The sequence below is a fragment of the Scyliorhinus canicula genome, chromosome 11 (assembly GCF_902713615.1).
Source record: "Scyliorhinus canicula chromosome 11, sScyCan1.1, whole genome shotgun sequence".
Lineage (NCBI taxonomy): Eukaryota > Metazoa > Chordata > Chondrichthyes > Carcharhiniformes > Scyliorhinidae > Scyliorhinus > Scyliorhinus canicula.
Genome location: NC_052156.1, coordinates 39,928,580 through 39,956,341, shown reverse-complemented (window position 1 = coordinate 39,956,341; position 27,762 = coordinate 39,928,580). Strand labels below are relative to the sequence as shown.

The following is a 27,762-nucleotide window of genomic DNA, read 5'->3' as shown; positions in this document are numbered from 1 at the left end:
GTAATGTGTGGATTATTGCATCATTTGGGTAAACTAGTTGCTAGTTCAGAAAATTTGAGCCTATGAGTTCCTGTTTCCAGCTTGCCCAGATGTTGGCATTGGCTCAGTGCCAATCTCACCTCTGAGTCAATAGATTGTGAGTTCAAGTCCCAGTCTAGGTGTTTGAACATAAAAACCTAAATTGACACAGTGCAGGTTTTAAGATTCAAATTTGAAGCAAAGAAACATGCTAGCACAGTACCAAGGAAGTGCTGCTTTATTGGTGGTGCAGGCTTTTAGATGGGATGCGAGACCTCATTTACCCTCTTGGGAGGATGTAAATAATCCTTCAATGTTATTTGAACAAGAGCACAGGAGTTCCCCTGGTGTCTTGCCAATATTTACCCCTGAATGAACACGTTAGATCGAACAAAATCAAATTACTGCGGATGCTGGAATCTGAAACAAAAATAGAAAATACTGAACCTCAGAAGGTCTGCCAGCATTTGTGGGGAGATAAGGGAGCTAACCTTTTTGAGTCTTGATGACTCTTTGTCAAAGCACTGACAAGGCTTTGACGTCTTGTCATCCAGACTCTCAACGTTTTCTCCCTTCTCAGGCTAGATGAAGTCATCAGGTAATATCGTTGCTGTCTGCAAAATGGCTGCTGTGTTTCCCTATATTACAACAATGGCTGCACTTTAAAAGTACCTTGTTTGACGTCAAAAGCCTTGTGGAAGGCACTATATAAATGAAGGTTTGTTCTGTCAACCTTGGTCAACCCTGATAATGACCTGTGCACTTAGTGATCAGGCTGTCACCACGACCATTATTATTAAATGTCAAAAACTGGCATGTATTTGGAATGTATAAATAGTAGCTTCCTGTTTTTAATCATGTCCCACACTGAGTTCTGTGTCAGAGACCGGGATAGGTTAGTGGTGAAGCTGTTGTCAGTAAAAAGATGCTTGTACAATTTAATTGTGGTGTAAAACTTGCTGCAGCAAGTGTTAACAGCATGATTTTAAGAAAGCAGTGATTTTTCATATTGATGAATTGTGCGGACTAACTCGAGTATGCATAAATCTTTTAATGCTATTGAACTTGGAAAAGTCTGTATTTTTGGACAGCTGGTTAACCACTCTTGTGATGGCCATTTTCTACAATTACTAGCAACTGAAGGAAGCGACTGCCCAAATTGTAGTATTTGTAACCTTGGATGATTGAATTAATGTTGTTGCTGGATTTTATAGTTGCCTGAGAAATATAATTTTTTCAAACCAAGGAATGTTAAAGAATTTTGCATCTGCTTTTGTTTCATTTTAGTACTTAAGAATTTCTATTCAAGTCACTAATTTCTGGAGTCTTTGTTTAGGTTTCAGGTTTTGGTTCCTTGCAATCTTGTTTTAAATGTTTATGTAGCCACATTTATTTTTTGGGGGAAAATATTTTTTATTCAAGACATTTTCTGTTTTACAACATACACAACATACACAACAAACACTTCAACTTTGTACAATTTCCATAATTCTACTTTATACTGGATCAGGCTCAGTCTCGTACACGGGGAGGTGGAGTTTACCCTGAGTAAGGCCTCATTCCACCCTCTTCTCTATCTTCCCCCCCCCCCCCCCCCAAATGCACAGCCTAACTCTTCCATCTCTCTCTCTCTCTCTCTCTCTCTCTCTCTCTCTCTCTCTCTCTCTCTCTCTCTCTCTCTCTCTCTCTCTCTCTTTTTCCTCCACGAGCTGAAACTTTTCCACCTGGTCTTCCAGGCCCTCAAACCTACCCTCCACAAACAGATCCCTAAACCTCTCGACCATCTCCTTTTCCTCGGACCTTGTACGACGAGTCCATTCCCTCTGGGATCAATCTGTGATTCCCACATATTGGCGCCCTCGCCGACATTGACTCCAGCTTAATATGTTGCTTAAATTGGTTCCATACTCTTAAGGAAGCTATTACCACTGTGCTCATTGATACCTGGTCGTCAAGAATGGAAGAGGAGTTGTCGCCAATGCCTTCAAACACAACCCTGTACAGAAACGCTTCTCCATCTGTCCGCAAACCAACCTTTCCTACGTGATCCATCTCGAACCGTCTCTATGTTTGCCACCCTGTCATCATTCATCAAATTGGACAACGCCAACCTCCCCCTCCCCCTGATTGCCAATCTCTCTGCAAAAACACTCTCCGGACCAGAGGAGTCTTGCCTGCCCAAATCTTGCCCGCCCATACAAAGGTTGAAACCAGTTTGTTAAAAAAAGACTTGGGTAAAAGAAGATTCTGAAATACAAATAAAATTTTTGGAAGGATTGCCATTTTCCCACCCACCACTTCTAACCGCTTCAAATCTCCCTTCAGCCCTTCTACCAGACTGGCCATCTTTAGCTTATGCAACAATGCCCATGCGTGAGCCACCTGTATTTCCCAAATATTTAAATCATGACCTGGCCAGCCAAAATGGCAATTTCTACAGATCCGCACCACTTCCCTAAGAGTTTACCGGGAACACCTCGCTCTTACGCAATTTGAGTTTATAACCCGAAAAGCAACCAAACTTAATCCATAATCCATCCCACACTGGAGAGAGGGTCTGTTGCACACAACAGAATGTCATTCACATAAAGGGCACTTAATGCTCCATACGTCCCCTCTTTATACCCTTCCATTCAATTGACAACCTACTTGCAATAGCCAGCGTTTCAATTGCCAATACAAAAAATTTATTGGGAGAGTGACTATCCCTTGCTTGTTCCCCTATCCAACTGAAAACACCCCCAGTTGCGTTGGTATGAATGCTCACAGTGGGCACCCTATACAACAATCTGACAAATGAGATGCAACTAGGTCCAAACCCAAACCGTCCCTGTCTCTCAAAGATACTCCCATTCCATCCGGCCGAACGTTTTCTCTGAGTCCACAGAGATTATTATCTCTGTTCAGAGCCTGACGAGGGTGACATCACAGACTTCAAGAGTCTTCTTAAATTGGCCGACAATTGTCAACCATTCACAAATTTTGTCTGATCTTCTGACATTGCCCCTGGCAGACATTCCTCCAAGCGAGTTGCCAGCACCTTCACATCGGCATTCAACAGAGATATGGGCTGATATGACCCACACTCCTCTGGATTTTTCTTCAGGATTAAAGAGATGGAAGCCAGTGCCAGTGTGGTTGGCAGCACTCCACGGGATAGCTAATGGTTGAACATCCCCAGCTTTGTCGCAAATCTTCTGTAAAATTCCACTGGGAATCCATCCACAACCCAAAGGGTGGGCGATATGTTCCTGGAGGGGAGCTTTGCGAGTTTGAGGGGCTTGCAGGAGAAATTTGGTCTGGTAAGGGGAAATGATTTCAGGTACTTACAAATGCGGGACTTTGTCCGCAGACAGGTCCCATCCTTCCCACGCCTCCTGCCAATAGGGATCCAAGACAGAATAGTCTCCAGAGGAGAAGGAGGAGAGGGTAGAGTCTCAGATATCTATAAGGTGCACATGAAGGGGGAAGAGTCCCAGACGGAGGAACTGAAACTCAAATGGGAGGAGGAGCTTGGTGGGGAGATGGAGGACGGGCTGTGGGCAGAAGCCCTGAGTAGGGTAAATTCAACTGCAACATGTGCCAGGCTCGGCCTGATTCAATTTAAGGTCGTTCACCGGGCCCACATGATGGTGTTGCTCGTTCTGGGTGAGTGTGCTTAACACTCAATTTGGCTCTATTTCGTTCCTTAGCTGTGGAGTCGCCAGGTATCGTTAAGATACCGCCACAAGTTTCAAGTTCAAGTTCAAAGCAATAAATCCATACACCAGTTAGTAAGTTCAAACAAGACACGTTTATTATATTACAGTAATCTACTAATCATGCATATAAAACTAGAAGGCTAGGCTAATCCTACCACTAATAGGCCAAATACTTATCTGGATAAGGGGACTGCCGGATCAGGGAACAACGGCCTCTAGCTTTGTCCTGGGTCCGCAGGCTTCCAGTAGTTATGGACTAAAGGGGGTCAGGAGTGTCTACTCTCGTAGCGTGCGTTGTATGACACTTAGGTGATGGCGGCTGCTGTCCAGACCTCTCCTCCACAAGGTTCTTCTGCTTCAACGGTGTTCTGCTGGGAGGGATGGCTGGTCAAGGAGAGGGAGGCAGAGAGAGAGACCCGGGGTCGGGGTCTCTGTCTTATACCTCTCTCAGCGTCTCGCGCCCACCTGGGTGGACCCTCTATACACTTGCATTCGATTGGGTCTCTTCCCAATCGATTGATTTGAATTCCCCAATAACGGGGCAGTTCCTCGATCACTGGGCGGTTCTTGGGACTTATTGTTTTGGACTTCTTTTGGCGCCGAGAAGTCTGGCCTTCCATTCAATGTATTGATTTGAGTTAACTTGTTTCCATTGTACCTGGGAATCGCCCGGTATTGCCTCATTAGTATGCTAACTTGTTTTCTTTCACAGTGCTCTCTGGTTTATGCAGCCGTCAGAACTGGTTTCTGCAGCAGTCAGAATACGCAAGCACTTTTGCAAGCTGCTTGCTTTTGCAACATGTCCATTTTCCCTGCATTCCTTGTAATCTTCCATTTTGTGTTGGGCAGTGGCCACCCCAGGTGGCTACAACGGTAGCTCGGATGAGCAAATTCTTTGGGGTAGAGGATAAGTGCGCTAGATGCGGGGGAGGACCAGTAAACCACATTCACGTTTTGGGCATGTCCTAAGCTTAGGGGGTACTGGGAGGGATTTGTGGGGATCATGTCCCGGGTGCTAAAAACAAGGGTTGTGATGGGTCCAGGGGTGGCAATATTTGGGTTTTCGGAAGACCCGGGAGTCCAGGGTGAGAAAGAGGCCGATGTTCTGGCCTTTGCTTCTCTGATAGCCCGACGACGAATACTGCTGGCATGGAGGGACTCTAAACCCCCGAAGACCGAGCTATGGCTTTCGGACATGTCAAGTTTTCTGGGTATGGAAAAAATTAAGTTCGCCTTGAGGGGATCTGTACTGGGGCTCGCCCGAAGGTGGCAACCATTCATCGACTTCTTCGCGGGAGAGTGAACGTCAGCAGGGGGGGAGAGATTAGAGTAGGAGGGATAAATAGGTGGGTAGTCTCGATGGGAGAGGAGCGGGCTTGTGCAGTATGGTTTGATTGAAGTATTGATTTTACGTTGATGTTTGCACATTTTTGCCTTTTTTGCTTTTTTTTTGTTGTTATCTGTAACTGTTTACAATGCTGAAAAATACCTCACTAAAATTGTTTAATAAAAAAAAAGGAGGCCAAGACTGGGTTTGTTGAGGGTAGATCATGTTTGACTAACTTGATTGAGTTTTTTGCTCGCTAACAGAGGGCGGATGAGGCCCGTGCAGTTGATGTGCTGTGTATTGACTTTCAAAAGCCATTTGATAAAAGTGTCACGTAGGCTTGTTGACTCCTAATAATTAAAACACCTGTTACGTCCACCTGAGTTCCCCCCCCTCTGTCACCAATTTGTAATTTATTTGCATTTCCACTCAGACCGTGGGCTGGCTGGTCTGGGAAATCTCTATTTCCTGATATTCCTGCCTGATATTTCAGAAGAAGTGGCACAGTGAGGGGCAAATTATTTGGTTGGGCAGTAAGGTACATGATGCACTTTTCACCACTTGTGCACACGAGAAATAAACAAATACCATTTAAAATAAAAAGCATTTGTAACCTCTAAAAATCAGTTGGATCTATGATTGCTGTCATTCACGTAAACCTGAAGATAATTTTTGTTTCCCTGTTTGGCATCAGGGAGTTGTTTGCTGCCATCTGCTGGTGAGGTAGTACTTTCTGCGAGATACCTTCTTCAGGAAACCCTCTCAGCTACAAAGCTTTCAAATAATGCTGTTAGTGCCTTTTTTCTTTTTGAGTATAAGCAGTCACACCCACAGTTGTTATTCAACTTCACCTATTTTGCTGATTATAAATTATACCTGCTGTGTTTTAACCAGGATCCCTAATCAAGGCTGGATTTGAGCAGCAGTGCCCTGATTAAGAATGAAATGCATTGGTCGTTCTGTCTGAAACGTCTATCTGACTTGTCAGATCTGCTTCTCCAAAGCAGAGTGGGATGGTTCCCTGCATAAATGCAAATAGTAGTTGTGGAGCAGGAGAAGCTCAATACGCTATGTGAAAGGGGCTATTAGTTTAATCTGTTATTGGCGATACGCTTTGTGGGGAAACGGGCAGTCTGTGACCGTTTTGCTTGATCTGAAACTCTTCGGGTCAAGCCTTTTTGGCTGCACTTCATTGCTTGGCATACTGACGAAATTATGCAAACCCCAAGGACACGCATTTGAAATATTTTCTGATGCAGCCACGTGTTGTTGGCAAATTGCTCAGCAGAAAAAAATTAATTTGTGCCTGATATTTGAGTGAGAACTTTGATCTTGGGAGGACATCTATTTCTTTGGAGAGCCTCATCAGAATGTTCACTTGTTCACTCTCTCCTCTCCCCCGCCCACCCTCATTTTGACAGGTGATGGAAAGAGTTCTGTGACACCAATTATCTACAATTGTTCATCGGTTACTCTATTTGACTTGTTTTGAATGGACATTTAAAGACTCACTTTTTATTATGTTGAAGTAGTTATTTCGGTGGTTAGTTATTGCACTGCTCGTTTCTGCTTTGGAGTGATTGACTGGCATGTCAGTGAGTTAGCTCCGGCTTGAATGTGGTAGTCTGACTTGATACTATTTTCAGCTTTTTGAGGTGACAAGAACATGATGTGCAGTTCTTGTGTTTCAAAACTGATTCAAAAGATAACTTTTAGTTCTGTTCTACGTTTTATGTTCAGGCTATACATCAAGTTTGTCAGTATAATAATCACTTATTGTCACAAGTAGGCTCCAATGAAATTACTGCGAAAAGCCCCTAGTTGCCACATTACCGCGCCTGTCGGGGAGGCTGGTACGGGAATTGAACCTGCGCTGCTGGCGTCGTTCTGCATTACAAGCCAGCTGTTTAGCCCACTGTGCTAAACCAGCCCCTCTAGGATATGCTTGTGGAAACAGCTTTATACTGCCACCACCCTCTGAGATAAAGAATTCCAAAGCTTTGCACCCTTTCGAGTGAACAGATTTCTCCTCATCCCAGCCCTAAATGATCAAGCTGTGTCGTGAAACTGTGTTCCTCTGTTCTAGATTCCACAGCCAAAGGAAACACCCACTTGTGTCTAGCCTGTGATGTTCTTTTTTTTTCTTTTTTTTTCTTTATAAATTTAGAGTACCCAATTTATTTTTTCCAATTCAGGGACAATTTAGCATGGCCAATCCACCTACCCTGCACGTCTTTGGGTTGTGGGGGCAAAACCCACGCAAACACGGGGAGAAAGTGAAATCCACACGGGCAGTGACCGAGAGCCGGGATCGAGCCTGGAACCTTGGCGCAGTGAGGCAGCAGTGCTGACCACTGCGCCACCATGCTGCCCTAGCCTGTGATGTTTAATCAGAAACTTCTACTCTGTGAGATCACCCCTCATTCTTCCAAGCTTGAGCGAGCCTCTGCCTAATTTACTCATTCTCTTCAGAGGACACCCTCTCTTCCCAGGAAGCGGTCTCGTGAACCTTCACTGTATTGCCCTCAAAAGAAGATAGATGGAGACCAGAACTGTGCACAGCACTTCAGGTATCGTCTCTCCAAAGCCCTATCTATACAATTGTTCTTGTACTCCAATCACTTGGCTTTCAAAAGCCAACATGATATTTGCCTTCCAAATTGTGCCCTGTTCCCATGTTGCTAATTTACTGTGTTGTGGCATCTCATCAGAAGCCTTTTGGAAATCCAAAGATACTATATCCACTGGCTCCCCCTGCGTTCCTCGCAATAAACCTCAATATATTTGAAGTGCATGGGCGACACAGTATCACAGTGATTTGCACTGTTGCTTCACCGCGCCAGTGTCCTGGGTTCGATTCACGGCTTGGGTCACTGTCTGTGCGGAGTCTGCACATTCTCCCTGTGTCTGCATGGGTTTCCTCGGGTGCTCCGGTTTCTTCCCACAAGTTTCGAAAGACATGCTGTTAGGTCATTTGGACATTCTGAATTCTCCCTCTGTATCCGAACAGGTGGCGACTAGGGACTTTTCACCGTAACTTCATTGCACTTTTAATGTAAGCCTACTTGTGACAATAAAGATTATTATTATTATTATTGTCAAACACTTCTCCTTTTGCTAAACCATGTTGGCTGTATTATGATATTTAAGTGCAGAGAACGTGCAGACTCTGCACAGACAGTGACCCAGCGGAGAATTGGACCTGGGACCCTGGCAGTGTGAAGCCACAGTGCTAACCATGTGTGCTACCGTGCTGCTCGTTAAATAGGTTTGGGTAGACTGCATGGTAGAACAATTTGCGCATGCTCTGCGAAGAAAGGAGTCTGCTAGACCAAATGTAGACTTATTCCATGATTCTATGTTGGGATAGAGCACACCTGCATGCAAGAGTATTTATATTTGAAATGATTTTAGAATAAAGCTGGGTCTAATAATCTGGGTGTAATGAAGATGAAGTTTGTTTATATGACTCTAATTTTCAAAGAAAGTGATTAATTAAAGACAAAGTAGTTATTAGGTATATTGCAAACAATAAAATAAATTCTATTTGCAAACTTAATATTCATTTTTTTGCGTGATGAATATTAAGTGCAATTCTTATGACTGGAAAAGAGCTCCTTGTGCCACAGTATGGCAAATTACAATGTGGGTGTTAAGTTCATATAATGTCGAGAGGAAGCATTATTAAGATAATTGCTAGCAGATTTTAATTGTTTGCTTTCATAACACCTAAATGTAGTCATGTCCTGTTACTGCTGATCTTTCAAAATATGAATAATTGATTATTTGGCTAATGGAAAAAGTGAGGTTAAATGCCAGATGGTGAATATTCCTGTGAAGTATTGCTCTAACTTTGATTAATACGACAAGAGAGCTGGAAGCTTATTCAAAAACAGTTATGTCAAGCCACATCTTTAAACAAAAAATTGCATACATTCCCCAAATTGGTATTGAGCAATGGAGGGGCAGAAACATTAGTTTGTTTAAAAAAAAGTTATCAGTTCTGGAAAATGCTGCATTGTGGACTTTGGCAATATGTATCACAAAGTAGCAGCACTTTGGCAATATGTATCACAAAGTAGCAGCTTTGTGACTTTTAATTATTGATGTCCCTTGTGTGAAGTGATTAGCACTGCATTGCTTAATTTTGAATATTTGGCAAGCACTGCAAAACAATTACTTTGGCTTTCACAATAGTCAAAGTTAATATTAATTAATGTATGTTTTGATTTATTGAAATAATCCCTCCGAGCTAGTTTCAGAAAAGTAGTAAATACTCATTGTAATTTAAATATAATTTACGGCTTCCTCTTTCTCTTCCTCGTGTTACAGATGTAGGGTTTTATAAGGTTAAGTTTTGGATCTGTGTCTTTGATTTAGGGTAGAATGAAGGGAGGTGGGTCATGTAACCGGTTCTGAAATTAAGACAGAGAATGCTGGATAAACTCAGCTGGTCTGGCAACATACGGTGGAGGGAAACAAGAGTTAAGTTTCGGACCTAAATAATCCTTCTGTGGAAGGGCCCTCACAAACTTAAAACCGTCAGCTACTAATACTGGGCAGCACGGTAGCACAAGTGATTAGCACTGTGGCTTCACAGTGCCAGGATCCCAGATTTGATTCCCTGCTGTGTCACTGTCTGTGCGGATCCGGTCTGCACGTTCTCCCTGTGTCTGCGTGGGTTTCCTCCGGGCGCTCCGGTTTCCTCCCACAGTCCAAAGACGTGCAGGTTAGGTGGATTGGCCATGATAAATTGCCCTTAGTGACCAAAAAAAGGTTAGGAGGGGTTATTGGGTTACGGTATAGGGTAGAAGTGAGGGCTTAAGTGGGTCGGTGCAGACTCGATGGGCCGAATGGCCTTCTGTACTGTATGTTCTATTCCATAGTACTATGCACAGCGTGTCTGGGGAAGCAGCACAGCAATGTTGCAGGAATTTTGTCAGTCCAAATTTCGGAGAGCTTTTAGTGCACCAGTTAATCTGGATGAAGTTTATAGCCATTTCACTTTACCAAATATAACAATCTATGGGGATTCTGGACATGCAGGAAAGCAGAGGGCAGTGGACGATACATAACTGGTGTATCGTCAAAAATGTTTGGAACATTTGCAGGGTTGTGGAGGAAGAGTGAGACTAATTAATAAAATACTTTTTAAAAAAAAACTAGCAGAGGCTTTAAAAAAGTTTCTCCAACCTCTGCCTGCGACTCTTTGTAGTCCTTTGCTTCGCTTTGCACGTACATAATCCAGCAAGGTCATGTTCGGTTGTTAGTGCGGACGTCAGCCTATATTATTTGTTCTAATTGCATTAAATGCTGAACTTCTGAAATGTTGAGGTCACCAGTGATTCGAAACAAATGCATTTGTCTGCAGTCTTGATGGTAATAGGGGGTAAACATAGGGAAAAACTAATGTTTCAATCCACTTGAAGTCTCATAATACCACCAAGTGAAGTGACCTAGCAGCATTTGCAATTCACTACAGGTCATAACAAGTGCTATAATTTTCAGGCCCTTCACATTGGTGATTTTGCCACTTTGTGTTAAAATGTGCAAGTCTTTCCTTTTCAGATAATTTTCAGGCCTATTTGTCTTCACCCATTTTGATCCCTAAATCCATGATTCTGGGTTGAGGCATGTTGTTTCCAACTTTACACCAATAACATACAATAACATATTAATTTGCCATAAATTCATCTCCAGGCATTACATGAGGTAATTTGACAAAGTTTTTCGTTTTTGAAGCCGTGAAATGTCTTATGATATCAGCTATATAAATGCTTTTAATTACATCAGTAAGATGTATTAGTCACTTATTTATTTTTGTATTTCAATGGATTGGTTTGTTTGCTGTCAGTCTATATAATGCATTACAAGTTTTCTTTCACATTGATGCATGAGTCTGGTCACATCTGTTTTTAAATGTGCTTATTTTGTTTACCAATGATCTGAGTCAACCAACCTTGTATGTGGTGTTGCTACCCAGTCTTTGAGACCTCCCAACTCCATCTGGAAGAAGGGTGATGCTGCGTCTGCAGCAGGCTTCTCCAACCTTTTTTGCTTGGGGTCGGCACATCCGGATTTTTTTTCTTACTCAAGGGTACGATGAAAAAATTTCAGAAAGATAACGTTTGGCACAACGGTAAACTGAATATTGCAAAACGTTGCTATGTTAAGAAATGAAACAATTTATGAGCAAATGTCAGAACATAAGTTTAATAAGTTTATAAAAAAAAAAAATTAATAAAAATCACCCTAGTGAGAGGGTGGTTGTCCCCCCCATACACAAACACTTGCTCACTGCCCCACCCCACCCCCCCTCCCCCCACACACACGTTCTCACTGCCCCCTCACACACAAACGCACGCTCACTGCTCCCCCCGCCCGCTCGCGCCTCCCCGCCCGCTCGCGCCTCCCCGCCCGCTCGCGCCTCCCCGCCCGCTCGCGCCTCCCCCGCCCGCTCGCGCCTCCCCGCCCGCTCGCGCCTCCCCCGCCCGCTCGCGCCTCCCCCGCCCGCTCGCGCCGTCCCCGCCCGCTCACGCTCGCGCCTCCCCGCACGCTCGCGCCTCCCCGCTCGCGCCTCCCCGCCCGCGCACGCTCGCACTTCCCCTGCCCGCTCGCGCCTCCCCCGCCCGCTCGCGCCTCCCACGCTCATGCCTCCCCCGCCCGCACACGCTCACGCCTCCCCGCCCGCGCACGCCTCCCCGCGCGCTCGCGCCTCCCCGCCCGCGCGCGCTCGCGCCTCCCCGCCCGCGCGCGCTCGTGCCTCCCCGCCCGCGCGCGCTCGCGCCTCCCCGCCCGCGCGCGCTCGCGCCTCCCCCGCCCGCGCACGCTCGCGCCTCCCCCGCCCGCGCACGCTCGCGCCTCCCCGCACGCTCGCGCCTCCCCCGCCCGTGCCTCCCCCCGCGCACGCTCGCGCCTCCCCCCGCGCACGCTCGCGCCTCCCCCGCGCACGCCTCCTCCCCCCCGCGCGCGCCTCCTCCCCCCCGCTCGCGCCTCCTCCCCCCCGCTCGCGCCTCCTCCCCCCCGCTCGCACCTCCTCCCCCCCCCGCCCGCGCCTCCTCTCCCCGCCCGCGTGCTCGTACCTACCCCTCCCGCCCATGCACGCTGACCATTTCTTCCCCCCCCCCGCATGCAAGCACATGCTGACTGTCCACCCTCACATGCTCACTGTCCCCTCCCCCATGCAGACACATGCTCACTGATCTTCCCACATGCGCACACTGTCCCCCGCGCACGCGCACACTGTCCCCCGCGCACGCGCACACTGTCCCCCGCGCACGCGCACGCTGTCCCCCGCGCACGCGCACGCTGTCCCCCGCGCACGCGCACGCTGTCCCCCGCGCACACTGTCCCCGCGCACGCGTTCACTGTTCCCCGCGCACGCGTTCACTGTTCCCCGCGCACGCGCTCACTGTCCCCCGCGCACGCGCTCACTGTCCCCCGCGCACGCGCTCACTGTCCCCCGCGCACGCGCTCACTGTCCCCCGCGCACGCGCTCATGCAAACACACACTCACACTGTCCCACCTCCACACATGTCCTCATTTGCTGATCCTACCCACAACATGCATGCACACACTACCCTCACTGTGTGTGTCCGTGCGCACGTGTCTTGTTGAGTTAGAGATTTAATACCCATTAAAAAAAAATCAAACATATTTTACATAGTATAACTGGATCTATTTTACTTGCACCAGAGGACTCCTCTCTCTGTTCACATCCATTTTCATTTGCATTTGGCCCTGATTATCATAATCCTGCACCTACTCTCCAATTCTCTCCAGAATCTCTTTACAACATGAGGTATCCAGATAGCAACTTCCCCATCTTTACAATCTAGTTACACAGTTCATATAACTAATCCCTTATTAACCTGCAAAGCAATTCTTTGAAATCTAGACTTTGTTCAAAAACCTCCCCAACTAATAACCCATCCCCATGACTGGGATGCCATGAAGAGTTGCAAAGAATGCTCTGTTGTCTCGTTGTTTGATCCCAATGGTGTCTGTTGACTAAGGCAGTGTATCAGATCTTTTTAAAAATTTACCCACATGTGCTTTCAGGTTTGTCAACTGAACTGTCTTTGGTCTTATTTATAGCTATGATCTTACTGAATGGTAGTGCAGGCTCAAAGGAATAAGTGGCCTGCTGCTGTTCTGAGTTTGTATGTAAATGAATGCCTGAAAAACAACTGAAATATACAAATAATTCTTAGAAAATACCCAACGTCTTTAGGTCTCTGGCTGCCCAATGACTACATGCTGCCCAAAGTACACCTTTCTTCAGTCTAGCCTTCAGTTGGAGGCTGTACTTTTAGTCTGTAATGATGTTCATTGTAGATTCATCAAGATCTCAGAAAGCAACAGATAGGCAGCATTTTGGGAGGAGGAGTGAGAGATAGCAGCTCACTGCTTCTCTCTGGATCCAGGACTCGACTGTCACTTCCTGGGTTCTCAACCATCCCACACGTGTTTCAGACCCAGTCACCAAAGCTGTTGGCCAATTCATTGGACATCAACCAACTAATTGAACCAAATCCCTCCTATCCTCGGTGCTAGAAAGTCTGAGTTCTGCTGTTCAAAAGCTAAATTTCCAATAGCACAGTGTACTATTTTGCAAATTTTGAGTTCCCCTCTTCCTCTTCTTGACTTAAAAGATATATGTTCATTAAATATCCACGGATCAAAAAAATAATGATGACAATTAAAAAATGGGAAATAAGGAAACCAACAGGAAGGGCCTTACACTGTGTTCAAATATTTGTCGAGCAGAGGTTTGATGCTGTATGAGGAGGAGAGTGTTATAGTCCCAATTGATATCACTGGACAGGAAGGTCCCAGAATGTAATCCTGGCTCAACGGACCATAACATTTCTAGAACACATGGATGAGCAGAGTCCGGACTGCCAATTAGATTTTAACAACCAAATCTTTTTTAATTAAAGATGAAAATTTTCACTGTAATGCAATACCTCTTCGTTCCTACTTGCCTTCACAAATCTATGTGGATTTTCGGGATAACACAGGTTGCAAAATATATTGTGCGCTGTAGTGTTTTCAGCAAATACACAGTTCCTGTAAACCAACAGGCTAACTGTGGTCAGGCACCCCCAACTCTGAAACCAAGTGGTAGATGCCACCCAATGAAATTTCTGTGGATTTCTCTTCAAATCGGATATTTGGCTTCTCTTTAGCCAACTAAAGCGGGTCTGAACTTCTCATCTGTCTTTAACTTCAACCAACAGTCCCTTGTTCAAATTCCAGTTACCTTTTGTTCTTTTGGCTTCAACCTTTCGAGCACTTTTCTTTTTATTCCCTGCTTTCTAGAACTAGCTGTTCTTTGGGTTCTGGGACTTGTTTTGTTGCCCATTATGCCATTGTTCTGTTTCTGCTTCTGGCAGAGTTATGACAGCTACCTTCTCTCACTACCTAGCTTCAACTATCTTGGGTCCAGTTAAAATCCGTCCTAATGTAAAGGTGGTCCCTGATTGTTAAACAATGGCCTATTCCTCCTTCTTATTTGTTTGCTGTTCACATCGTAACCTTTCAACCACAATGCGGGCACAGTCTGAAATTAAACCAAAACCCCCACAGGTGGAAACAATGTTGTTTAATATGAATCTAACAGAAGTTTTAACCCATTCTTACACAGAAATAATAAATTAAACTCAAATCTATACCTTATTTCTAATATCCAACAATATAAATATAGATTATTAGTAAGGTTAAGGGGGGGTTGTTGGGTTACGGGTATAGGGTGGTACGTGGGTTTGAGTAGGGTGATCATGGCTCGGCACAACATTGAGGGCCGAAGGGCCTGTTCTGTGCTGTACTGTTCTATGTTCTATGTTCTATTACTTAAAGCTACCTCTGTTTTCTGATGGGAGTTATCCACTGGTTGAACTTTTGTACGTCCACAGTCCAAAAGATGTGCAAGTTAGGTGAATTGGCCATGCTCAATTACCCTTAGTGTCAAAAAGGTTAGGTGGGGTTACTGGGTTACGGGGATAGAGTGGAGATGTGGGCTTAGGTAGGGTGCTCTTTCCAAGGGCCAGTACAGACTCGATGGGCTGAATGGCCTCCTGCACTGTAAATTGTATGATTATATGTCATCCTGTGGCCAGCTCAAAGTGCAGACAGTGGCTGGGCTGTGTGAGCAGCTTGTCTGCCATTGGTGGTTTATGCCTGAAGGAAGCTAATAGGATATGTTGTCAATTTAAGGTGGTAAACAAATAACAGAAAAACACATGAGAGTCTGATTTTGAAATCTTTTTACTCTAAAATCTTCAAATTAATTGTAGTTTGAATTATTGTAATGACACATCATAGGAAGTTTTAAAACACGAAAAAAAACCTCAAATGGTTTTAATGCAAATTAAGTGACTGGGTTAAGAAAATTTAGAACTGAACAAATTGCATTCACAGTTGTGCATGTGTATTTTGACTAAAAAGATGTTGTTTTCATCTCCATATTTTGCATTTATTCCAAAAGTAGAAATTTTCTGTTTTACCTCGCTGCCTTGAGAGAGGACAGATATTTTTGCTTGCAATTTAGCCTGACCAGTTGAACCTGAGAGCACAGCATGCATGATGTTCAAGTGACCCGGTTATAGTTCTTTTCGTGCAATATATGATTAAACATTCTTTTCCAATGTTTCACTTCTGTATGTTTTTACTAATTAGTTTGGAAAATATTTCTAATTGAACTTCTGATCCTTGATGGCATGGTTTTCATCATTTTACCATTGGAATATGTATGCCATATTTCAGTAATGCTTGGATGAGCTTCCTTTTATAAGCCGAGATATGTTTCTGGTATCCTTTATCTACTTGTGTATCAGAAATGTATGCTGACAAGTGGTTTTTCATTTGTTGGAGCATTTGTTTTGTTGGCCAGAAATCTAGCAAGCTGTCTAATAAAATGCATTGTATAAGTTTCCCCCCTCCGTTTTATGAGGTGAAAGGACTTGACCTTCACCTACCACTCCATATATTTTATGGGACTTTTACCATATGCAGGTTTGGTTTTTCACTCAATGTTACATAGGGCATGCATGAGGGAAATACAAACTTCAACATTTTCACACACACAGCATCGAAAATTTCTGGTTTTAATTTTCAGCCTCATTAAGCAAATGTCATTTTGTGTGATTACGCATTCATCGACTATGCAAGATAACATGTAGCACTTCCTGCTATGTGTTAACTTGACCTAACCTTAGAAACCAGTTGAAAAGAAAACCTTTTACAAACTCCCTCCAACAAAGGTATAGAAACACAATTATTTCCTCCTTGAAAGAATACAATTTTATTGGCATCATAATGCGATAAAGTGTCACATCAAGGTTTCCAGCACAAAAAAAGAACTCGTGGTGTAGAGGATAACATATTGGCACAGACGGAGGATCAGTTAGTTTAACAGGAAGAAGAGTAGGGATAAATGGGTCTCTTTCAGGTTGGCAAGCTATAATTAGTGCGGTGCCACAGGGGTCAGTGTTGGGTCCTCAATTATTTAGAGTTTATATCAATGATTTGAATGAGGGAACGGAATCTATGGGAGCTAAATTTGCCAGTGACAATTAAATATTCAATAAAACGGCTGATTGTATACTCTTGCAGAAGATCTGCAAATCTCAGATGATTGTATCTGTATAATCTTCAAGGAATAAAAATTTGTCTATGCAACACATAATGCTGACAATTACTTGGATTGAATCCCATTGATCGATGTGCTAGATAATTTGGAAAACTCCTGTTTTCTCTCCAAACTGTCAAACTAATGTTCATCACCATTGCTGGTCTCCAAAATGATTTATATTTCCAGTGGTGTATATTTTTAAACCCAGTTATGAAATGCCTTTTCATTTGAAGTGTAGAGTTTGGCATATCCGATGACTAAAAAAAGTGATGATTAAATCTGTTACACGTTTATTGGAAACATTGGTTGTGCCAGAGTATTGTTTCACATTTTTTGCTGATGCTAATTGCTTTTGGATAGCGCACATATTTTGCTGCTTGTATCTTCCTTCTTTGCCTTAGCCTAAATTTAGTCTACATCATATTTCTACCGAAAGGGATGCTCGTGAACCTCCTGTTAAACATCTGACACACTGCCTGTGACCATGTTTTGCTAATTGCTGCATAAATGAGCCCGGAGTTGACTTCCATGGAGGTATTTGGTCTCCATTTTCCTATTCTCACCCTTGGATATCCAGTCAAGATTGAAAATTGCTCAAAGACGAATCCAAGGTCAAGACACAAATGCCCTATCGTACATCTCCATTATACTGGCTGGTGTTTGCGAGGAGATTATGTTGGCCAGATATTTGTGTTATTTTGTTCAGTCTTGTCTTTTATATATTTTTATTCAAAGTAATTATTCTAATGCCCATTTAAATGCAAGAAATAATATTGAACCTTCCAGCTCTCCTGAACTAATGTTTTATCTTCAATGGTCCAAGACCCAGAAATCTTGAATTGCGAAGCCCAATGAGCCATTGTTTTGTGATTGATCCATTGACAATGCTTAACTCTGAATCTTGCTTAGAATCAATCGTTTGCTATTAATCTTTTGCTGAGCTGTTTTTAGCATTGCTGCTGTTGGCGTGTAGTATTCCTGCTTGCAATCTTTGTATCCATTTGTTGATTTTGCTACATTCTTTTTTTATTTGCCATGCTGTTCAGCCTTTGGATGCAAGGAGATCAAAGGTTTGTGCTATGTTTGCAACAGTTTAGTTTGCACAACATAAAATAATGCAATTAGCTTTTTATTCTTGTTTCAGTGATGTGTGGAGCATAGTGTTTAATATGTATTTTATTTTATACAAGATTAAATGTTGAAGTTTTAATTGGTGAGCATGTTAGATTACGTCTTTTAATAACCGAATCAGCGCTACAAAAGATTTTAAATTGTTTTGCAAGTGCTTTTTGTATTTAACATCCGATTGGTGGTTGAGGAGAATCAATAGATCCATGTTTATAATTTTCTCAACTATATACATTCAGAATTGAAAATTTTAGGTGTAATCTAACATTGCATCATTTCCGTGTCTCAAGAAAATTTCATATTTGACAGACAGTGACATTAGAAGTTTTGCATCCTTTATTATAACTGTGAGGCTGGTAAAGTAGAAACATTCTCTTGATTTGGAACCTTTCTTTTTAAACTTCCCCAAATTTCAGACCCAAACAAAACATGCCATCTGTGCTCCCATATGAAGGTGGAATTTTTTTTGCTGTTGCTTGGCAACGATTATGCACTTGCTGTCAAATATGGTACAATTAATTTGAATATTTTAATTCAAGTGTTGGAATTCTTTGTTTCAAAGTGTTTGTATTTGGTTTTATGACGTTCGATAAAGTTCAAAGAAATCTGAAGGATTTTCTTAGTTGTAGCATTTTCTTTCGAAAAGAATTTTAAAACCGTAATTAAAACATTCTCAATTGATCTTGTAGCCAACAGTCGTGACAGTCTTCTAATTTTGCAGTGCTTCTAAAGATAAGCCACTTGCTGGAGGTCACTTAAATATTATATTTCAGATGCATTATATTAAGTAATGGTTTAGTTTCTATTTGGTCTGGCGTGCTAAAGTTGGATCTAATTTTGCCCCACGTAAAATTAAAGGGATTCTTTTGGTCGCATATTTTTAGTGATCAACTCCCAACCAGAAGTCAGCTAGTCTCGGAGCTGTCATTTGGTTTGCTAGCCTCAGTTACACACTTGCTCCTTCATATTTTAAAGCTAGATTATTCGATGGCACACAAAAATATAAAGATGATTGATTTCAGTTGGAAAAGGCAAGAGTTCCCTCTTGTTTATAAGACTCTCGTGAATTATGGCATCTTTGAATGGGTTAAGTAGTCACTCTGATGATAATTGTGGGAAAAGTTAACTTTGATAGGGCAGACACTTGCATCTGACCAGTTGCGTCTGCAGCTTACCAGTTGGGCCAGAAGATTTGACTGGAGGTTATCTGCACAGAGGAGAAATTCCCATGGAAGAAAGTTGCACTCTGAGTAAGAATCAAGAGAGCGCATTGAATAGAGATTTTGATGTATAGATGCGTTTAAAATTTATTGATGTAGCCTGTATCTCCAAGGCATTTTTTAAGTTCAGGAATCTGTCTATTCTCAAAGAAAAAAATTGCTTTTTGTGCTCAGAGTATGAAATGACGAGGATAGAGATTTCTGTTCTGATCTGTTAAGAATTGTTCCTGCAAGGGAGACCCAAGGAATCCTCTTGTGGTACAAACTATTTAACATGATTTTTGTTGAGGAAGAAGTGGCTTTGCACATAGTTTAGAAATTGATTTAAGTTACATTTTGGTTTGTAGTTTAACTTAATACAGTGTGTTTGAGATGAATAATTTGTATAAACTCTGAGCAACCTGTTTTTATTACTTCGACAGCACCTACAGTTGACCATCCAAGCACTGCAAGATGAACTTCGAACCCAGCGAGACCTTAACCACCTTCTTCAGCAAGAGAATGTTAACCGAGGTGCTGAGCATTACACCATTGAGCTCACTGAGGAGAACTTCCGGAGGCTGCAGGCAGAACATGAACGTCAGGCCAAAGAGCTCTTTCTTTTGAGGAAGACTTTAGAAGAAATGGAGTTGAGGATTGAAACACAGAAGCAGACGTTGAATGCAAGGGATGAATCAATTAAGAAACTACTAGAAATGCTGCAGAGTAAAGGATTGCCTTCCAAATCCATGGAGGAGGAACATGAAAGGAGCCGGAGAATATCTGAGGCAGAATCTCAAGTTAATCATCTGGAGGTCCTACTGGACCAGAAAGAGAAAGAAAACAATCATCTTAAAGAGGTACGTTTTGTTTTTAAAATAGTATTAGGTTTTGACAAAGTTTTTAATTTAAAGCCATTGATTTACAAAATGTGAAAAGTAGTCTCTTGTAGTAAATTCGTGCAATCACATACAGCATAATACTGAAGCCAAATATTGTAGTGAGTGATTCCACAGTAATTTCTGGAATATTTTGTTATATTGATGAGGCTTACAAAAGCAGCAAATTTCTGAGAACTGGGTCGTGCCCTGGGATAGAAACTGACTTTTCACATTGGCGGCCTGGGATAAAAGTTCGCTTGTGGCGTGGAAATAATTTGGACACTAGGTCAAGTTGCTGATTGGAACAATTTATACAGATGTTGTGCCCTTAATTCAGCAATAACTAGGGTTCTTACTGAGAGAGGCCACAGGATAGTTGTTGGGAAATTTCAAAAACCGTCACACAGCACAACACGTGTTACTTTTCTGAGGTGAAGGTTGAGGCATGTTGAGGAAGAGTAGAGGCGTTTAACTCTTTCTGATTTAGTTATATATGAATTGGGAATGCTAGTTGCTTATACTGTGCCTGAAATAGGAAGAATTTCATTCCCCAGCCCCACATCTCGGAAAGCAAAAATCGAACTGTTATCAGGTTTGGCACTTCTGTCAAGTAGCACTTTTTTGGTATGAACTATTCCCCTTGCTCCTTTGGTAACTTTTTAGCCTTTTCTGTTACATAACGTTATGCAGTCATTAAGTTACTAGCTGAGCTTGTGTTAAGTTCACGGAGGAGCTGGGAAATGGAGAGTCGGATTCAGGCAAAGTATCTGGCTAAGTCTTACTGAATTATTTTCATTTGATTTTAAAGATTGGAGAAGCACATGTGGAAGATGTGAGATAACCTTGCGCAACTCACACTGGCCCATTGTTGTTGTCCATTTGATTGCACTATTGCAGCAGTTGCTAAACACTGCGTTGCGATGCTCCCCCCCCCCCCCCCCCCCAATTGGGGGCATGGGGCGTGCAGTTGAGGCTGTAAGCTCCGAGCAGAAACTCTGGTTTGACAGTCCTGGGATTATCTGCAAGACTCCTTTAAATGTGCGTGATTTATTTTCCCCATGGGCGTGGCCTATCCCACTGAGATTTGAGATCTGATCGCTGGCTCTAACGAAGCCTAGAAAACTGTACATGTCTGAGTTGTTTTATAGAACATACATAGAACACACATTGCAGAAGGAGGCCATTCGGACCATCGAGTCTGCACCGACCCACTTAAACCCTCACTTCCACCCTATCCCAGTAACCCCTCCTAACCTTTTTGATCACTAAGGGCAATTTAACATGGCCAATCCACCTAACCTGCACATCTTTGGACTGTGGGAGGAAACTGGAGCATCCGGAGGAAATCCACGCAGACACGGGGCAAACGTGCAGACTCCGCACAAACAGTGACCCAGCGGGGAATCAAACCTGGGACCCTGGTGCTGTGAAGCCGCAGTGCTATCCACTTGTGCTCCCATGCTGCCCACATGCTTGCATTCCTGCTGTTTGATTTTCCCCAACCGGCTCAACAACAGTTTTCACCAAGTGTGATGAAATAAAATGGGGTCACCACAGAAAAATGTTTTCGAATGCACTATTTGATGAGATATTTTGTTGTGTAGGCACATTCCTAAAAGCAAGACATTTGACAGTTTTACAGGAACTTAACAAGCTCAGCTAGTAACTTAATGACTGTAAGCGGAAGGGATGTCTGAGACAGACCTGAAATATTTAACAATCATCTTTCCACCATTCCTCTTTTTTCATTACTTTATCAGAGTTACAAAGCCAGAGCTCAGAGTGTGGACAGGGGCAAACTCTTAATCCAGCTCCTTGTCTGCTCCAAAAACCAATTCAAATTGAATCCAATTCATGGTCCCCACAAGGGAGACATACCAAATCCAGGCATTACACCTGACCTCACGCTCACCTTAGCCAAAAGAAGCAAAATCTTTCCATTATTCCTACATCCCAGGTCTGTTTCCATTCCTTAACCCCAAAGTAATCAGCAGCCCTGTTTCTAATGCAGCTACATGTGGCATCTGTGGCTGGCCTCTTACTCTGCCATTTCCGACCAACTATTTACAAAAAGACTTTACAAATAATTTTGGGAGGGGCCAGGCCATTCAGGTAAAATGTAATTCTCCCATGGGTTTTTCTTTGAATGTAACTCAGTTGGCAGCAGTATTTGAGATTTGCTTTGTCCTGGTCAAATTTGGAATATATGTCTTATTCATGTGTGTGTATATGTGTGATTTTCTTCTTAAGAGTTTAAGTAAAGAGTTTAAAGAAGAGTTTAAGTAAAATCTGTTTAAATCATAACATTGCAGTCATGCTGCATCTGTCTCAAATTCCATTATCAACACATCGGTTAGCCAGCTACCTACAAGATTGAAATTAAATTATAATTTAGTTTTTTATAAATTGGTATTTGAAAGCCGGTTTTGTTTATGGTACATGGTTTATGTCGTACGCCATCATATTTTGCTTTGCTCAATTATTTAGAGGTAATGTGCCTATTTTGCATGTATAGGGTGGAGCTGAAGATCTGTTGCAAAGTTGATGATTTTCAGGCATGACAATTTGACACATGGGCTGGAGCTTTCCGGCCGTTCACGCCAGTGGAATCTTCCAGCCCTGCCGACAGTGTGTCCCCGTCGTGGGTTTCACGGCGGCGAGGGTGCATTCAGCGGGAGACCCTGTTGACAACGGTGGGACCTGAAAATTCTGCCGCTGGCCAATAGCGGGCCACCTCCACAAAACACATGGGGGGGGGGGGGTGTGAGCCCTGCCCATGCTCTCTCTGTCTTTCCACCAATTGCAGGTCTCGCACTTTAGTGGAGTTCAGTAACAGTTCCATGCAAGCTACACATTTCTCTAACCTCCATTTATAAAAGTGTACAAATCTTTCAAATGAATGGTACAAGTTGTTGTTTTATTTGTTGCAAATCCATACACTTTGTAGCCACTTTGGATTAAGCAGCGTTTGTTGCCAAATTTTAACATGAATGTGGACCAAGAGAGCTTTAATTTTTCAGTTATTTTTTATGACTGATTCATTGAGATTTACTGATAAATGGTTAAGCTTTCGACCACTTGGTAGTACTGATGATTATACAGTTACATTTGCAATTGGTTTGGACACTGTCCAAATCTTACACACTCCTCATTGTTAAGTCCGTGTCTGAGTGCAGTATTTTCCTACTTGCATTAGCATTTTTTGCTTGCAAAGGCATTCGTTCGGAGATGTTTTTTCCTCTCCTTGTCCTTATTTTACAAAGTGATACTTTGCACTCCTGAATTACAGATTTAATGGATTGCAGAAAGCTTTCATCTCCGTTTGTTCCAGCTCCAGGATCAATATTTGACTAAGTTGATGTCTTGTGGTAGGAGACCTAGAGAGTAACGATTAATGAACGGGTAGTTTAATTGGCAGGATGTGGCTAATGGTGTCACACGGGGATCTACTTTGCAGCTACTCATCACTGTATTTCTTAAAAATATAGAACCACATATGCATGATGGCCAATGACACAAAGATGGGCAGTAAGGTGAACAGTGGAGATGGAAGTATAAAGTTATTAGGTGCCTAGCCAGAACGGTGGTAAATAGATTTCAGTACATGCAAGTGTGTGGTCATCCATTTTGCATCAAAAAGGTGATATCAGAGTACTTTACAAATGGTGGAAAGTTAGAAGCAGTGGCGATCCAAGAACACAGATGATTAACATGTCATCAATAGGTATAGAAAATGATCAGAAAAGCAAATATAACGCTGGCCTTAGTATTTGGAGGACCAGAATGCAATTTGGAAGTCATTTTTGCAGCTATACAAAGCCCTGGTTAGATCACATCTGCTCTGATACCTTCAATGATTTTTCCAAATGTACCTCCAGGTAACTCTGTTCCAAAACTCCCTTTAGAATTGTGTTTTTAATTTTATATTGCCTCTCCTTGCTGTTCCCACCAATATGTATCACACATTTCTTTCTACTGAATTTCATCTGCTATATGTCCACCCGTTCCACTAGTCTGTCCATGTCATTTTGAAGCATTCTATCCTCGGTTATGAGCAGGGAAACCATCAAACCACTGTTGACTGTCCCAGCAGCCCCGGACACACCCATACCCACTGTCACAGCTACCGAAGTCAGATCGGCCTTCCTGAAAGTGAACCCTTGGAAGGCGACAAGTCTAGATGGGGTCCTTGATGTGCACTCAGATCCTGCGCGGACCAGCTGGCAGATCTTCAACCTCTTCCTACTCTGTTCCGAGGTCCCCACCTGCTTCAAGAAGCCCACATCATATTGGTGCCAAAGAAGAACCAGGCAACGTGCCTCAATGACTACCGTCTCGTGATCCTGACATCGATGTAATAAAGTGCTTTGAGAGGATTGTCATGAAGCACATCAACTCCATACTCCCAGTATGCAATTCGCATACTGCCACAACCGGTCCATAGCAGAATCCATCTCCCTTGCCCTACACTCGTCGCTGGAGCATCTCGATCACATGGGCTCCTCCATCAGACTCCTATTTATTGACTACAGCTCCGCCTACAACACCATGATCCCAGCCAAGCTCGTCAAAGCTCCAAAACCTAGGACTTGGCTCCTCACTCTGCAACAGAAGCCTTGACTTTCTGACCCCCTAGACCACAATCAGTAAGAATAAAGAACAACATCTCCTCAATACCAGGGCCCAAGGCCGAGGTGGTGATGTTGACAGCTTCAAATTCCTAGGAGTGCACATCACCAAAAATCTATCCTGGTCCATCCACGTCGATGCTGTGACTTCCTCGGGAAACTAAGGAAATTTGGCATGTCCACATTGCTCTGACCAACTTTTACAGATGCACCATAGAAAGCATCCTATCTGGCTGCATCACAGCCTGGTATGGCAACCGTTCGGCCCAAGACCGCAAGAAACTACAGAGAGTTGTGAACACAACCCAGTCCCGTACCAGCCCCCCCGAACAGGCGCCGGAATGTGGCGACTAGGGGCGTTTCACAGTAACTTCATTTGAAGCCTACTTGTGACGATAAGCGATTTTCATTTCATTTTCAGTCCATCACACAAACCTGCCTCCCATTCATTGACTCTATCTACAGCATTGGGAAAGAGGGCAGCATAATCAAACACCCCTCCCACCCGGATTACTCACTCTCCCAACTTCTTCCATCGGGCAGGAGATACAAAAGTCTGAGAACACGCACAAACAGATTCAAAAACAGCTTCCTTCTGTTACCAGACTCCTAAACGACCCTCTTATGGACTGAACTGATTAATACTACACTTCTGTATGCTTCACCCAATGACTGTGTCTATGTATTTACATTCTGTACCTTGTGTTGCCATATTACGTATTTTCTTTTCACGTTCTAAATTCTGTTTGAGCTGCACGCAGAAAAATACTTTTCACTGTACCTCGGTACACGTGACAATAAAGAAATCTAATCCAAGCCCATCACTATCCTCCCCACCGTTCATGATGCGTCCAAAGTTTGTGTCATCCATACATTTTGAAAAGGTGCCTTGTGCACATGTCTAGACCATTCATCTAGATCAAGACAAATAGTGGCCCTCGTACTGAATCTCAGTCTGAAAAACAACTACTCACCATTAATCTGTTTCCTCTCACTTCACCAACTTCATGTTCATGCTGCCACTTTCATTCCATGGACTTTCACTTTGCTGACAAGCTTATTATGTGGGTCTTTAAATGCCTTTTGGAAGCCTATTTTACCCTCGTCACCCCTCTGTGACCTCATTAAAGAACTTAATCAAGTTAGCTAAATACCATTGGCCTTCAATAAATCATAACTGGCTTTCCTTAATTAATCCACTGACAATTTTGTGCCAGATTATCTTTTCTAAAAGCTTTCCCAGGTTAAGCTGACTGGCCTCTAGTTCCTGTTTATCCATACGTCCAGTTTCGAACAAGGGTGTAACATTTGCAATTCTCCTGTCCTCTGGCATCCAGTGGAAAATTGTTAGATTATGGCATGTGCTTCCACAATTTCCTCCCTTCCTCAGATGCATTCCTTCCAGTCCTGGTTACTTATCATCCTCAAGTATAGTCAGACTGTCAGTACCTCCTGTTTTTATGAGCTCATCAATGTCTCAACTGCTCATTTTCTGCTGATTTTGGCAGCATTATTTTCCCCTGGTAGAGATATGCAAAATATTCCAATTAGCACCTTTGCCTCTATGTAATGATTCTTCTCTTTTTGGCACCCATTCAACCAAAACGCCCTCTTACTATTTTATTATTTTTATACCGAGAGGGAACTTTTGGATAAGTTAACCACCAGTGCCGTCTCATGCTATATATATTTTTGCCTATCTGATTGCTTTCTCACTTTCCTTCTGAATTATCTATGTGTTAACTTGTGTTATCAATCCGTCATCTGTTACATGCACCCTTTTTCTTCTTAATCTTGCACTCTATTCCTTCTACAATTGAGGGAGCTGAGGCTTTGCTCGTCCTACCTTGCCCCCTTCCTTTTCCTCAACTGCAGCTGGACCATCTCCTCTTTAAAGGTACCCTTCATTTTGCTGATTATTAAGATTCGACTGATGGGGCAGTAATTGGCCAAATTGGGTTTGCTCTCCTTTTTGTGGACAAGGCATAGCTGAGCAATTTTCCACATTATCAAGAGATGCCAATATTGTAATTGTACTGAAACTGCATGGGTTGGGGAACAGCTAGTTCTGGAGGAAAAGTATTGAGCACTACAGCTGGAATGCTGTAAGGGCTCAAAAGCGTTACAATATCTAGTACGCTCAGTCATTTCTTGATGTCACGTGGAGTGACTCTAATTGGCTGAGGACTGGCACCTGTGATGTGGGGGCCTCTAGTAGAGGCTGAGGAGCATTGGGTAAAGTATCGCATAAACATGGTTTGCATTAAATTGCCACTGGTTGAGCGACTGAAGAGTTACAGCGCAGAAGAGCATCTCTAATCCTTTCTTTGCACAGTTTGCCTTTGCTTGGGAATTTTGCGCACTAACCAATGGTGCAATGAGAACAATCATTCACCCGTAAGGTTTCAGTAAGAGTCCTTCTTAGCTATTGATTTAAATTTCCCCTGTGGCGGTTTGCTTTGCCCTCTTTGTAGCATGCAGTTCCTTCAGGGAAAACAACTCTATTGAGGCCTCCACAACAGCGATCCTCTTTCACACATTGAAAACATGTGATGCAGGTAAGAATAAGGATTGTCGGATCATCATTATCAATGATGGTACAGAACCAGGGGAAATAAATTTTTACATGTGACGGAAATGTCCCCTCTAATTATTGTTTACTGCCATGAGAGGGTTGAAATTTATCAGAAGTTAGGAAAATTAGGATTTGATTCTTGATTTTTTTTGATTGAGAAGACATCAAAAGCAACATCACATGTGGATTAGATCATAAATATAGTTATTGGGATACTGGGTCTTGTGGCAAGAGCTATAGAATTAACAAGTTAAAACTTAATTATGAATCTATCAAAAATCTCATTAAGATACAGTTGGTTTGGACTTCACCATAGGAAGAATGGGCAAAGGCACTGCATAGATTCTCTGACAGGGTGTCTACCATGAAGAAACACAAATGCGAAGAACGTCTTCTAACTTTCAGACTGTTTTGGTCAGAACAAGGACAGCAACTTGCAAAGTGCTTTTAATGTAAACCTCCCAGAGTGCTTCACAGGAACAAACCCTGACTCTCAGAAGCTATTAGGTCAGATAGCCAAAATCTTGGTCAGGGGGTAGACTTTAAGGCTTACCTTAAAGGAGGAAATCGAGGTAGAGAGTTCGAAACGTACAGGGAGGTATTCCAGAGCATGAGGTCCAGGCAACTGAATTGCTCCATTATTAATAGTGGAGCAATTAAAACTGGAGA

The 27,762-nt window shown here is 43.0% G+C and overlaps 1 protein-coding gene across 13 annotated transcripts in view; it reads left to right on the top strand.

Annotated features, from left to right (window-relative positions):
• LOC119974015 (ERC protein 2) overlaps positions 1-27,762 on the top strand; it is a 1,008,595-nt gene that overhangs the window by 72,067 nt on the left and 908,766 nt on the right. For 11 of the 13 annotated variants that reach the window (XM_038812800.1, XM_038812799.1, XM_038812795.1 and 8 more), the window contains 2 exons: positions 17,729-17,752; positions 19,453-19,869. In XM_038812800.1, the coding sequence (XP_038668728.1) occupies positions 17,729-17,752; positions 19,453-19,869 (441 nt within the window). The remainder of the gene's footprint in view (positions 1-17,728; positions 17,753-19,452; positions 19,870-27,762) is intronic. The other 2 variants (XM_038812801.1, XM_038812804.1) reach the window with 1 other exon arrangement.